This window comes from Haematobia irritans, unplaced genomic scaffold, assembly GCF_050003625.1.
Source record: "Haematobia irritans isolate KBUSLIRL unplaced genomic scaffold, ASM5000362v1 scaffold_8, whole genome shotgun sequence".
In the NCBI taxonomy this organism is placed as follows: domain Eukaryota; kingdom Metazoa; phylum Arthropoda; class Insecta; order Diptera; family Muscidae; genus Haematobia; species Haematobia irritans.
Genome location: NW_027445841.1, coordinates 17112 through 30668, shown reverse-complemented (window position 1 = coordinate 30668; position 13557 = coordinate 17112). Strand labels below are relative to the sequence as shown.

General features: G+C 36.9%; 1 protein-coding gene across 1 annotated transcript; it reads right to left on the bottom strand.

The window, feature by feature from the left end:
* Positions 1-2759: 2759 nt before the first annotated feature.
* On the bottom strand, positions 2760-10506 carry LOC142242849 (angiotensin-converting enzyme-like). Its single transcript, XM_075314368.1, has 5 exons — positions 10382-10506; positions 9776-10328; positions 3345-4260; positions 3158-3283; positions 2760-3090 (listed from the first exon to the last, which is right to left on the bottom strand). Exons 1-5 carry the CDS (start codon positions 10418-10420, stop codon positions 2895-2897), a joined length of 1830 nt encoding a protein of 609 aa, XP_075170483.1. The 5' UTR covers positions 10421-10506; the 3' UTR covers positions 2760-2894.
* Between the last annotated feature and the right edge of the window lie 3051 nt (positions 10507-13557).

Here is a 13557-nt window from a genome sequence, read left to right as displayed (position 1 = left end):
CAAAATTTTCGGCACACCTATTTACGGTCTTAGAGTACCTTCAGATTTAAAATTTCATGCAAATCGGATAAAAATTACGGATTCTAAAAGACCAAGAAGTAAAATCGGGCTATATGGGGGCTATACGAAAACATGGACCGATACTCACCATTTTCGGTATACCTCTTTATGGTTCTAAACTCCCTCCAGATTTCCAATTTCAGGCAAAGTTGCTAAAAACTACGAACTCTAGAAGCCCACCGTGGTGCCCGCCTTGCATACACAAGGTCGTGGGTCCGATTCCTGCTTCGACCGAACACCAAAAAGTTTTTCAGCGGTGGATTATCCCACCTCAGTAATGCTGGTGACATTTCTAAGGGGTTCAAAGCTTCTCTAAGTGGTTCCACTGCAATGTGGAACGCCGTTCAGACTCGGCTATAAAAAGGAGGTCCCTTGTCTTTGAGCTTAACATGGAATCGGGCAGCACTCAGTGATAAGAGAGAAATTCACCAATGTGGTATTACAATGGACTGAATAGTCTACGTGAGCCTGAAATATCGGGCTGCTACCTAACCTAACCTAAGCCCAAGAAGTAAAATCGGGAGTTCGGTCTATATGGGGGCTATACCAAAACATGGACCGATACTCACCATTTTTGGCATACCTCTTTACGGCGCTAAAATACCTCTAGATTTCCAATTTCAGGCAAATTGGACAAAAACTACAAGACCTCTAATCGGGAGGTCGGTTTATATGGGGACTATATCAAAACCTGGACCGATGGGCACCAGTTTCGGCACTCCTTTTTTGGTCCTCAAGTACCTCTAGATTTCCATTTTCAGTCAAATTGGATAAAACCTACGGTTTTTATAAGCCCAAGACCGCAAATCGGGAAGTCGGTTTATATGGGGACTAAATCAAAATTTGGACCAATATAGCCCATCTTCAAACTTGACCTGCCTGCAAACAAAAAACGAATCTGTGTCAAATTTCAGAACGATAGCGCCATTATTGGAGGCTATAGCGTGACTACACGTGACGGACATACGAGAGCGGTTCGGAAACTTCTTAGCCTATCACTGCAATGTGGAACGCCGTTCGGATTCGGCTATAAAAAGGAGGTCCCTTGTCATTGAACTTAACATGGAATCGGGCAGCACTCAGTGATAAGAGAGAAGTTCACCAATGTGGTAGCACAATGGACTGAATAGTCTAAGTGAGCCTGATACATCGGGCTGCCACCTAAGCTAACCTAACCTAACCTAACCTAACCTACATCTTCATTTGAGGTAAAACCCTTGCCAGCAAGGATTTTTTTTAGATTTGGGAACAAGTAAAATTCACTTGGAACTAAATCAGGAGAATAAGGTGGGTGGTCAAGCAACTCGTACTTTAATTCGTTGATTTTAGCCATGGTTAAAACACTCTTGTGCGCTCGTGCGTTGTCTTGATGAAAAATTATGTTTTTCTCGAATTTAATTGATCCAAAAGGTTGCAATAGTACTCTGAATTTATTTTGCAGATAGTCAATCAGCCAGGATGTTTTTCTCGAATTTAATTGATCCAAAAGGTTGCAATAGTACTCTGAATTTATTTTGCAGATAGTCAATCAATAAAAATACCTTTGAAGTCCCAAAAAAACCGTTGCCATAACCTTACCAGCCGATTGAATTGTTTTTGCCCTCTTTGGGGCACTTCCTCCAGCTTCAGTCCATTGTTTGGATTGTTCTTTTGTCTCTAGAGTATAGTGGCGGATTCATGTCTCATCAACAGTTATGAAACGACGCTTAAAATCCATTTTATTTCGCTTAAAACGATCTAAACAAGCTTGAGAAATGTTCATTCTTATGCGGTTTTGATCGACTGTTAACAAATGCGGCACCCATCTTGCAGAAAGCTTTTTCATTTGTAGTTCTTCATGCAAAATTGAATGGACTCTATCATTTGAGATGCCCATGATATTAGCAATTTGACGCACTTTTATTCGTCGATCATTTAATACCATATCATGCACTTTGGCTACAATTTCTGTTGTTGTTGCTGTTTTTTGGACGTCCACTACGTGATTCATCTTCAATGCTTGTACGACCACGTTTAAATTCAGCAACCCAATTTTTTTTACTGTTGCATATGAAGAAGCACTTTCACCTAACACATTCACCATAACATAATGAATTTCTTGTCCCGATAAACCTTTTTTATATAAATATTTAATGACAGCACGCATTTCTAATTTTTCCATTGTAAAAAAATTGCGGATGCGTCTTTTTTGAACACCTGTTTCTATATGAAACAGATCGAAACAAAATTTAACATGTGTTCATAACAGATATGGAAGTTTCCAATACGTTTAACTTTTTCCTGTTTACACCGCGCTTTTTGTGCTAGGCTAAGAAGTTTCCGAACTGCCCTCGTATATACTTTATATAATCCGAAATCGATATTTCGATGTTTTACAAACGGAATGACAAACTTATTATACCCTCATCACCATTCTATAGGCTATAGACTATAGTTGTTGTAATAGTCTCAAAATTTCGCATTTACTCAAAAAATGCATTTTAGTGCTTACCAATATGGGAAATAATTATATATCTTATTTAGATTAAAGGCTCTATTTTAAAATAATATCAAAAAATAAATCGAAACTTTTTGGGGAAATAGAGTTTGTTGTAGTTTTTGAATGTCATCCTAAATGGAAATCGATAGTTAAAAGGGTTATTACGGAAAATCCTCTCAAAAGATTTTCATGGAAGTGGAAAACTACATAAGTTAAAATCTTAGCTTAGGAGAAATCTTCAATTTTATTTTATTATTATTATTATTATTATCAATATTATCTTTTTACTTCTTATAGATGTTCTATTCTTCTTGACGACATTTAATTGTCCAAAAGTTGTCCCTATTCCATAATTTCACAATCTCAGCTTAGTCTTTCTCATATCACTCCATTCAATGGGGACTTCATTTTGTTTATTAAATTCTCTTATCCAAGTCATAATGGGCTCATAGTATTCCAATAAAGCATCGGCACTTAATGAAGGTTTTTGGGGCAAAATTGTGAATAAAGTCTCATTCCATGGCTTAGAAGATCCCAACGACATCATAGACCTATATAAGAGAAATTTAGAATTCCAATTAAAGCATATCTTAAATTTTTTTTATTTCATGGACTTACTTCAAAACATTACCAACTTTACGGTTGCCATAAAAATCACAATTATGCAAAGGACTACCTTGACCATTGGCCATTTGACAAAAAACCTTGTATAATTGATAACCCAAAATTACCGATACAAATTTCCTAAATTTATAAAATATTAAATTATTCAAGATTGAGTTTCTATTGTTTTATTTTTTCTTACTTGGTTTGATGATTAGATTCTAAATCAATATAGAATTTATAAGAAAAATCTATAGAAATTTCTTTCCTATCTGAAGGCGGCTCCACACCTGCATATTCCTCCATTAACTTCCAATAAAGCTGATTAACACCCTCCATTTTAACTTTATTCTCGAGCATTGCATTCATTACTTTGATATGTACATAATATTGGGGGATATTTAAAATTGTATGAATGGCCATACGAATATGGGGATTCCTATAACCCTCTTCGGAAAATCGAAAATCTTTTGTCATCCCTATGGTATTTAGATGTTGTGATGTAGAAGCTGCTAAAATAACAGTTTCTCCTACAGCATATTCCAAATTATAGGAGGCAAAAAAATACGAAGGTAAATTTTGTTTTTCCCAAGCATAATGTAGCCTTCCCAGATAACCATGCATTTGTATAAATTTCTTAAAATCTACATTTGCACAGTATTGCATTCGAACTTTGGGTGTTAGATCAAAAATATTGGCTTGGCAATCTGCCAAAGTTTCCGTGGGACTTAATTGTTGTAGTCTTTGGCTTACAAAGTCATCCTTTAAGTCTGCAAATCCCAACGACTTATAAAATTTCTGAGCTTCGAAAATTAGTTTTTCGCTAGTAAATCCTTCCATGAAGCTATCATATGGTGGTAGTATTCCAAAAGGAAAATAGTCCTCTATTATACTATCCTTTTTCCATGATTGGGCTATAACTTGCTCGAATAAATGAGCTGGTATGTGGCCATTACTAAGGATGTCTTCATTAGGATATTTACGTTTTAATTGATAACGTACAAAGGCATGTAATTGTAAATAGGATGGCTTAAGTTCAACCATAACCTGGTCCATTTCTTTTATAATTTCCTGAGATCCATCATAGTCTCTATAGTAGAAATCTAATACAGGAAGATCTGAAAGTATAAAAATAAAAGATTAAAAACAAGTATATGTGGCCGTAAGTTCAGCCAGGGCGAATCTTATTTACCCTCCACCATGGATTGCGTAGAAACTTCTACTAAAGACTGTTAACCACAATCGAATTACTGGGGTTGTGTTAATACTTGCCAATGGCAAGGTATCTTAATACTCCTTAACAGAGAATGAAGCCGACCCATTTTTGTCGGCGGAGGCTGACACTAAATTTTTGACTCCGGCGGCGGCGGATTGACGGCTAAGCCGATATAAATTTGTCCATTCGGCCGCGCACAATTATCCATTATAAAATCAATTCGATGACATCCAAATGGTAATGAGATTAATTGTACAATCAAATTTACATTTCTTTCAAATTTTTGAAGCTAAATTTTTGCAAAATTATTATATCAATTTGGTACTGATCAATTGTGAGTGAAAAGTTCAAAATTTTGGCACAAAATTTGGAATTAATATTTTTGATTAATTGGCGGCGACGTCGACTTGCAAAAACTGAACGGCGGCGGCTAAAATTAGCGGCGCGATTCGGCGGCTTCATTCTCTGCTCCTTAACATCATCTTCTAAATTGAAAGTAAGGTATAATTAGGCAAAAAACACATAGTGAAAACCTATATAATTCACTTCTTAATCAGTATGAATTTTTGCGCGGTAAAGAGAGGCAGAAGTGAAATATGGGGGTCGGTTTATATGGGGGCTATATTGAACCTATATGGTTATGATATGGTTATTATGAACATACATGGTCGAATTTTTGTGTTATTAGTACCAAATTTTAGCAAGATCAAAAGAAATTTGCTTATCCACACTGAAAAAAAAATAGATTACGCAACTTCAATTTTAGGATGCGCGATATACACACTATTAAGGACAAATTTCTTTAAGATACCACTTCGACAACTTCCCAAATGCTTGCTCTCATCAGATCTTGACCACGCTATAGTAGTCGATGTGGATCACTTGGTGGCTACCACTTTTTTCATACACACATTGTGCTGAATATGACACCTACTGGGGTAAGCTAGCTCACTTACTTTAAAATAATGAAATTTTAATTAAAAGAAAGTTTATAATTTTTGCTTCCAAAATTTTTTTCATTAAATTTAGGACACACATTTGGAAAATTTGCGCCCCTTCGTTAATGCTGCATGTCTTTAAACTAAGGCAAATTTTCCTTAAAGTAAATAACCACATTTTTGATTTAAAGAAATAGTCCTTAAATTAGCTGAAATATTGAATCTTTAGATTTAAGATAAAAACGCTTCAAATATAGGCTAAGACTTATTTTAAGGACTTAGCATATTTGTTTTAAAGTTTTTTTTTGGAATTAAGAAAATATCTTTTACTTCGAAGTATCTGTCATAACTTGGATTTTTTAAACTGGCATTCGTTTGTACGTGAATAGCTTTATCAATATACCGGAAATATAGAAGGAAAATTCGATAAATGAGATCTGTATCCTACTTTTAATTTTATAGATCCTACACGCACAGAAAAAACATGTTTGGACATGGTTGCCGCATCCATTTAATGCTTATTTAGAGTATTTAATTGTCGCGAAAACCATGTATTTTGTCTTTGTAAAAATAATTTTCGAGCGGAGAAAAATATATGTTGGCAATAAGCATTTAAATGGTTCTCAAATGCCGCAAACATGTTCTATTATTTAAATGATAGAATTTGAGACCATTATATGGTCAGGAAAATCATGTACCTGACCATTCAATTTTTTTTACTTTTTTGCAAAGAAAAAAGTATTTTTATAGTTTACGTATAGATATGTCTACAAGCATTACATGGCCATAAAGACCATGTACATTGTTTTCGTGACCATTTAATTTTTTAATTTTTTTGCAGCGACAAGAATTTTATAAAAACATTGAGCAGGTACACACGATTTTCATTTTGCGCGTCAGTCGTGTGTTGATTGTTTCTTGGAATGGACGGAGAATACGGATTTACTGTGTTTTGTGTTAATTTATTTATTCAGAAGTGACACTTGGTTTTATGTGAAGACAAAAAAGGAAAGTGTAATTGAAAAAATGTACCTGGTTTTTGTTCTGCATTTTGACATATGGTATAATTTATTTTTATTTGCAGTTATATGATGTCTGTGTTTGTACATTTGATGGGCACGAAGTAAATATGGAATGATTTCTTATTGTTGAAATTGAACCAAACTAGAGTGTGTAAAAATATGTGAAGTTTGCTTGCACAACATTATAAATACAAATAAACAATGAATTAGTTTATAAATAAATAAAAACAAATAAATAAAGTTGATTTTGTGTTTTCTTTTCTCAAGTGGCGTCCTTTTTTCAACGACGAAAAAAGTTTTTTCATAAAAATCAAAACATTTTAGGTTGTGACCATGTTCTTTTAACTAGAAGAAAAACATTTTTGACGAATAACATAACATTTTAGATCGTGACCATTGTCTTTTAATGGAAACAAAATTCTTTTTATCAATATAATAACATTTTAGATGAGGACAATTGTATTTTTCTTAGAACCATGTTCACAGAGCCAACATGGTTGCAGGTTAAAATGTTACATGGTCGCCGCAAAAATAGCTGCTATCATATTATTTTGCTCTTCGAATATGATTGTGGCAATCATGTTTCTTCTCTGCGTGTAGATTTAAGGCCAGATAGGCCACAAAAAATTTCCCTATTTTAAAGAACCCGCATCTTTGGCTCGGAATCAATACCAAAATCCTTAAAGGAAGGTCAAAATCTTTGGATCCAAGTAAACTTTTTGTTGAGTGCAGGAAGAAGTAAAATCTGGTGATCGGGTTATGTGGGCGCTATATATAACTATGGACCGATATGGACCAATTCCTGCATGGTTTGTTGCGACCTTATACTACCACAACGTGCCAAATTTCAGACGAATCGGATGAAATTTGCGCCTCCAAGAAATTTGCTCTTCCAAGAGGCTCCCGAGGCTTATATGGGGCCTATATATAATAATGACTGATATGGACCAATTTTTGCTTGATTGTTAGAGACCATATACTAATATAACGTGCAAAATGTTAACCGAATCGGACGAAATTTGCTTCTCCAAGAGGCTCCGGAAGTCAAATCTGGGGATTAGAGGTTGTATACTAACTAACAGATGTGATGAAATTTGCTCCTCCTGGAGACTCCGCAAGCCAAATCTGGGGGTCGGTTTATATGGGGGCTATACGTAAACGTGGTTCGATATTGCCCATTTGCAATACCATCCGACCTACATCAACAACAACTATTTGTGCCAAGTCTCAAGTCAATAGCTTGTTTCGTTCGGAAGTTAGCGTGATTTCCACAGGCGGACCGATGGCTCAGAATTTCACCACGACTCAGAATATATATACTTTATGGGGTCTTAGACCAATATTTCGATGTGTTACAAACGGAATGGCAAAGGGTATAAAAAATGGTGAAGGGTATAAAAATCGAAAGAGATCAAGACCTGAGACCTTAGAGCCTACAGTTATACTACAAAAATTCCGGGGTTACAGTTCCACCAATGAGACCTTAGGGCCTAAAGTTCCACTACAGAGAATTTCGGGGCTAAAGTTCCACCACTGAGGCCCATCAGGCCTACATTTTCACTGAGATCTTCGGATTTGCAGTTCCACGACTGGGATCTTCAGATCTACAATTCCCACGTAGATAGGCTAGTAAAGTAGATTGCATGATTGTCGTCAGCAATACTAAAACTGACTGTGACCGACTACCGACCTAAATCTACTGCAGATTCTGAAACTACCACCGCTCTACTACCGATACCGAAGAAAGGGCCAGAATAATTTCGGGGCTACAGTTCCACCTCTAACACCTTAGGGTCTAAAGTTCTACTACAGAGAATTTCGGGGCTAAAGTTCCACCACTGAGGCCCATCAGGCCTACATTTTCACCACTGAGATCTTCGGATTTGTAGTTCCACGACTGGGATCTTCAGATCTACAATTCCCACGTAGATTGGCTAGTAAAGCAGATTGCATGATAGTCGACAGCTATACTAAAACTGACTGTGACCGACTACCGACCTAAAGCTACTGCTGATTTTAAAACTACCATCGCTCTACTATCGGTACCGAAGAAAGGGCCAGACCATCTCCGAGACCGTTTTCATCAACTACCGATAAACGACGTTGTCATCTCTTTCTGATTACCTACGAACCGGATTGCTCATTAACGAAATAACTTAATCAACCAACAATAATATGTAAACAAACGTATTTCGACCATAAACTTGCGATAAGCTTCATCTCTGCAAAAAAGTACCCGATCATTTAGAAATCGATGACATCCGTCATGCTTGCTCTTATCAGATCTTGATATTAGGGACAACTACAAATCTATGAATACACAGCTTCGCGATCATCAATGAACTGAAGTAATCAGCAACGACCATCCGTCTACTTATCAACGAACACAACAGGTTACCAACGAACCGAAGTTCTCATAAACTACTGATAATCTACTAACCGAATCTCCCATCAATTTTCCATCATCAACAAACCGAAGGTCTTATCGACTACCGATCAACGAACCATTCGGTTCGGTTCTCATCAGTGAATTAACTTTAGCAACCACTAATCATCTGTAAACCAACATATTCCGACCATCAATTTCCGATCATATTCATCTCAGTGAAGACAGTCGCTTCCAAGATTCCACTTCGACAACTTCCGAAAAGCTTGCTCTCATCAGATATTGACCACGCTATAGTAGTCGATGTAGATCACTTGGTGGCTACCACTTTTTTCATACACACATTGTGCTGAATATGACACCTACTGGGGTAACTGAGATGTCCATCTTGAAGGCAGATGAGTTCTACCTCAATACCACGATTGGCTTATAAGAGTCGGCATACCTAGACATTAGATAAACTCTTCACTTATTGTTTTACAGAAGGATGAAAGTATAATATATATATATATATATATATATATATATATATATATATATATATATATATATATATATATATATATATATATATATATATATATATATATATATATATATATATATATATATATATAATATATATAATATATATATATATATATATATATATATATATATATATATATATATAACAGTCATCAAGTTACAAGGAAATTATCATAATAGGATTCCCTGTAGGGGAACAGATAGAATGAATTTCAGACTAAAGTTCTGAGATCACAATCAAATTCGAGCAAAACGGTGCGAAGATGGTTTAACATCTCTGTGAAGCTGATGACATTTCCGAGTATTTAGATATCATCTAACATCACGGGCAATGCTACTCAGACTCAGTTGTAAATGTAGGCCATTTCTCAAAGTGATAACAAGAGAAACGGTATTTACTTATTGATATGAGAAAAGTTAATTTTTTGCCTCATCTTCCAAGTGAGAGTTAAATACTCTAAGGTTTACAGGTCCTATCTTTTACATATTCAGAACTTATCTCAACTGCAAGTACCCTTGAAAAATCCGCATACAAATACTTACCCAATAATTTTGCCGCTCTTTGTATTGAATCCACAATATTGTGATAATTCAAAGCTGCCCAAACAGCATTTTTCTCTCTCCATATTTCCCAGTAATATTTCAATTCGTTGGTATCTTTGCTGGTTTCATAAATCCTTTTTATATCAGGATTATAGGCAATAAGTTCACTCATACCCGAAGCCGCATATGGTTTTATATCTTTGTCAATCGAAAGATTTTTCAAGGCATTCAAAGAAATCAAGATAGACTCAAAATATTCATCGCCCAATACAAACAGTCCACCAACGTGGCATAGGCGACGAAGAGCAATTTTTAGATTATTATTTTGAATTAGACTCTGATTGAATTTTTGTGCTTCCACCGAAATGTCTACCAATTCTTCAGCTATTAACTTCACAGTAGCCACTCTATCATATAATTTTGAAAAATCCTCCTCCTCGGTGAGTTCATAAGTTTCAGCAGATAATTTATCAAAGAGTTGGAAATATCGTTTACTGGCCTGCTCGGTAAATGACTGAGCATTTACTTCGTAAAAGGTTATAGCCAAGGAGAACTGAGAGAAAAATAAATATAAATTTGATATTTTTTGATTTTGATTTGTCTTACCTTCCAGAGCAGGACAAATATCAAAACTTTCGCTAACATTCTATATGATTTACGCTATATAGTAAACAACAAAAATAATTAAGTAAACATATTTGCGATACCGTTTACTTTGAATGTTAACTGGCGACTGATTGCCTATTGGTACATGGACATTCGCAGTATTGCAACTGTAACTCACTGATAACAAAAGCGTTTTCATTGAAGATTAATGTAATAAAGACGAAATCGAATGTAATCGACTATAATATGCTCTAAATCTTTATGTTAAACAGGTAAATATGGAAGAAATTTTTATAAGTAAAGGGTGATACGGTCAAAATTTGGTCAAGGGAAAACGCGTGTAAATCGGTGAAATCGTTTATTTAAAAAATCAATTTAAATTTCCTTTTCAAGTTCAATTAGTATAAAATTCAGGAAAAATATTCAGTTAGGCTTTCGCTTTTCCAAATCCGAATTGCCGAGCCTCACGCTTGACACCTGCCATCAGATTTTGTACAGCCACCTTGTCCACCTTCTTCGCCGCAGAAAGCCAGTTTGCCTTGAACTGCTGCTCGTCCTTAGCAGTTTATTTTTAAATTCAGGAAAAATATTCAGTTAGGCTTTCGCTTTTCCAAATCCGAATTGCCGGGCCTCACGCTTGACACCTGCCATCAGATTTTGTACAGCCACCTTGTTCACCTTCTTCGCCGCAGAAAGCCAGTTTGGCTTGAACTGCTGCTCGTCCTTAGCAGTTTTTTTGGTCTTTTTAGGTTCCGCTTGACAATAGTCCAGTATTTCTCAATTAGGCGGAGCTCTGGCGTGTTGGGAGGGTTCTTGTCCTTGGGAACCACCTGCACGTTGTTGGCGGCGTACCACTCCATGGCCTTTTTACCGTAATGGCAAGATGCCAAATCCGGCCAAAACAGTTCGGAACAACCGTGTTTCTTCAGGAAAGGCAGCAGACGTTTATTCAAACACTCTTTCGCGTAAATTTCTTGGTTGACAGTCCCGGAAGCTATGAGAATGCTGCTTTTCAAGCCACAGGTACAGATGGCTTGCCAAACCAGATATTTCTTTGCGAACTTTGACAGTTTTATGTGCTTGAAAATATCTGCTACCTTTCCCCTTCCTTTTGCCGTATAAAACGCATGGCCCGGAAGCTGCTTGTAGTCGGCTTTGACGTAGGTTTCGTCGTCCATTACCACGCAGTCAAACTTCGTCAGCATCGTCATGTACAGCCTCCGGTATCGCGCTTTGGCAGTCGTATTTTGTTTATCATCGCGATTTGGAGTCACTACCTTCTTGTAAGTCGATAGTCCGGCTCGTTTTTTGGCTCGATGCACGGTTGTAGACGATACACCCAGCTTATTTGCGGCATCTCGGAGAGATAGGTTAGGGTTCGCTTGAAACTACCGGCAACTCTCTTTGTCGTCTCAGCGGCTTCCGATTTTCGATTTCCCCCCGATCCAGACTTCCTGACTGTCGACAAACGTTCCCCAAACACTTTAATTACATTGTAACGGTTGATTTGGCAACTTTTAGCGATTTTGCCAGCTTTGCGTGGGAGTAGCTCGGATATTCGCAATGCGCGAGCAAAATTTTGATACGCTGCTCTTCTTGCTTGGACGGCAGTTTGACAACTGAAGAGTGAATTCCAAAATCAAAATAGGAGCAACATTCTACACACACACACCTTCAAAATGAGGGGTGTTCAGGTTTTTTAAATGCAAAATTGAAAGAAATACGTCAAGTTCATATTGACCAAATTTTGACCGTATCACCCTTTATGGATCTTATATACAAAGGGTCATGGGTTCCCTCCCAGTTTCGACAAAACACCAACAAAAGTTTTTCAGCATTGGATTGTCCCCTTGCAGAAGTGTCTCTGATTTAACCCTAGAGTGGAAACTCGGCTTCAAACAGCAGGTCCCTTGTCAACACACAGAATTGGCCAGCACTCATTTATAAGAGAAAAGTTCACCAATTCAATAGTCAATGCAAGCTTAAAATAATGGGCTGCCAATATACTTAACCTATCCAAACGCTTACTTTGGATCGCATACAAGAATTTCTCCGGCAGCCAATTTTAATTTCCTGTATCACCATTTGCAATTGTTTATAGCATTATATAGATCCTTGGTAGAGTCCCTGTAGTATGACCGGTACTATGTTCGTTTTCACATCATGCAGAGAAGTTATATGAACACCGTCAAGAGCAAAATGTTTTTTTATACCCCCACCATAGGATGGGGGGTATATTATCTTTGTAATTCCGTTAGTAACACATCGAAATACTGCTCTAAGACCCCATAAAATATGTATATTCTGGGTCGTGGTGAAATTCTGAGTCGATCTAAGCATGTCCGTCCGTCTGTTGAAATCACGCTAACTTTCGAACGAAACAAGCTATCGACTTGAAACTTGGCACAAGTGTTGTTATTGATGTAGGTCGGATGGTATTGCAAATGGGCCATATCGGACCACTTTTACGTATAGCCCCCATATAAACCGATGCTCAGATTTGGTTTGCGGAGCCTCTTGGAGGAGCAAAATTCATCAGATCCGGTTGAAATTTGGTACATGGTGTTAGAATATGGTCTCTAACAACCATGAAAAAATTGGTCTACATTTGTCCATAATTATATATAGCCCCCATATAAACTGATCCCCAGATTTGGCTTGCGGAGCCTCTAAGAGAAGCAAATTTCGTCCGATTCGACTGAAATTTGGCACATGGTATTAGTATATGATCTCTAACAACCATGCAAAAATTGGTCCACATCGGTCCATAATTATATACAGCCCCCATATAAACCGATCCGCAAATTTGGTTTGCGGAACCTCTGAGAGAAGCAACTTTCATCCATTCCGGCTGAAATTTAGTACATGGTATCAGTATATGGCTTCTAATAATTGTGCAAAATTTGGTCCACATCGGTCCATAATTATATATATCCCCCATATAAACCGATCCCCCGATTTGGTTTGCGGAGCCTCTAAGAGAGGCAAATTTCATCCGATCCGGCTGAATTTTGGTACATGGTGTTAGTATATGGTCTCTAACAACCATTCAGGAATTGGTCCATGTCGGTTCATAATTTTATGTAGCCCCCATATAAACCGATCCCCAGATTTGAAATCCGGAGCCCATTTGAAGAGCAAAATTCGCCCGATCCGGTTGAAATTTGGTACGTGGT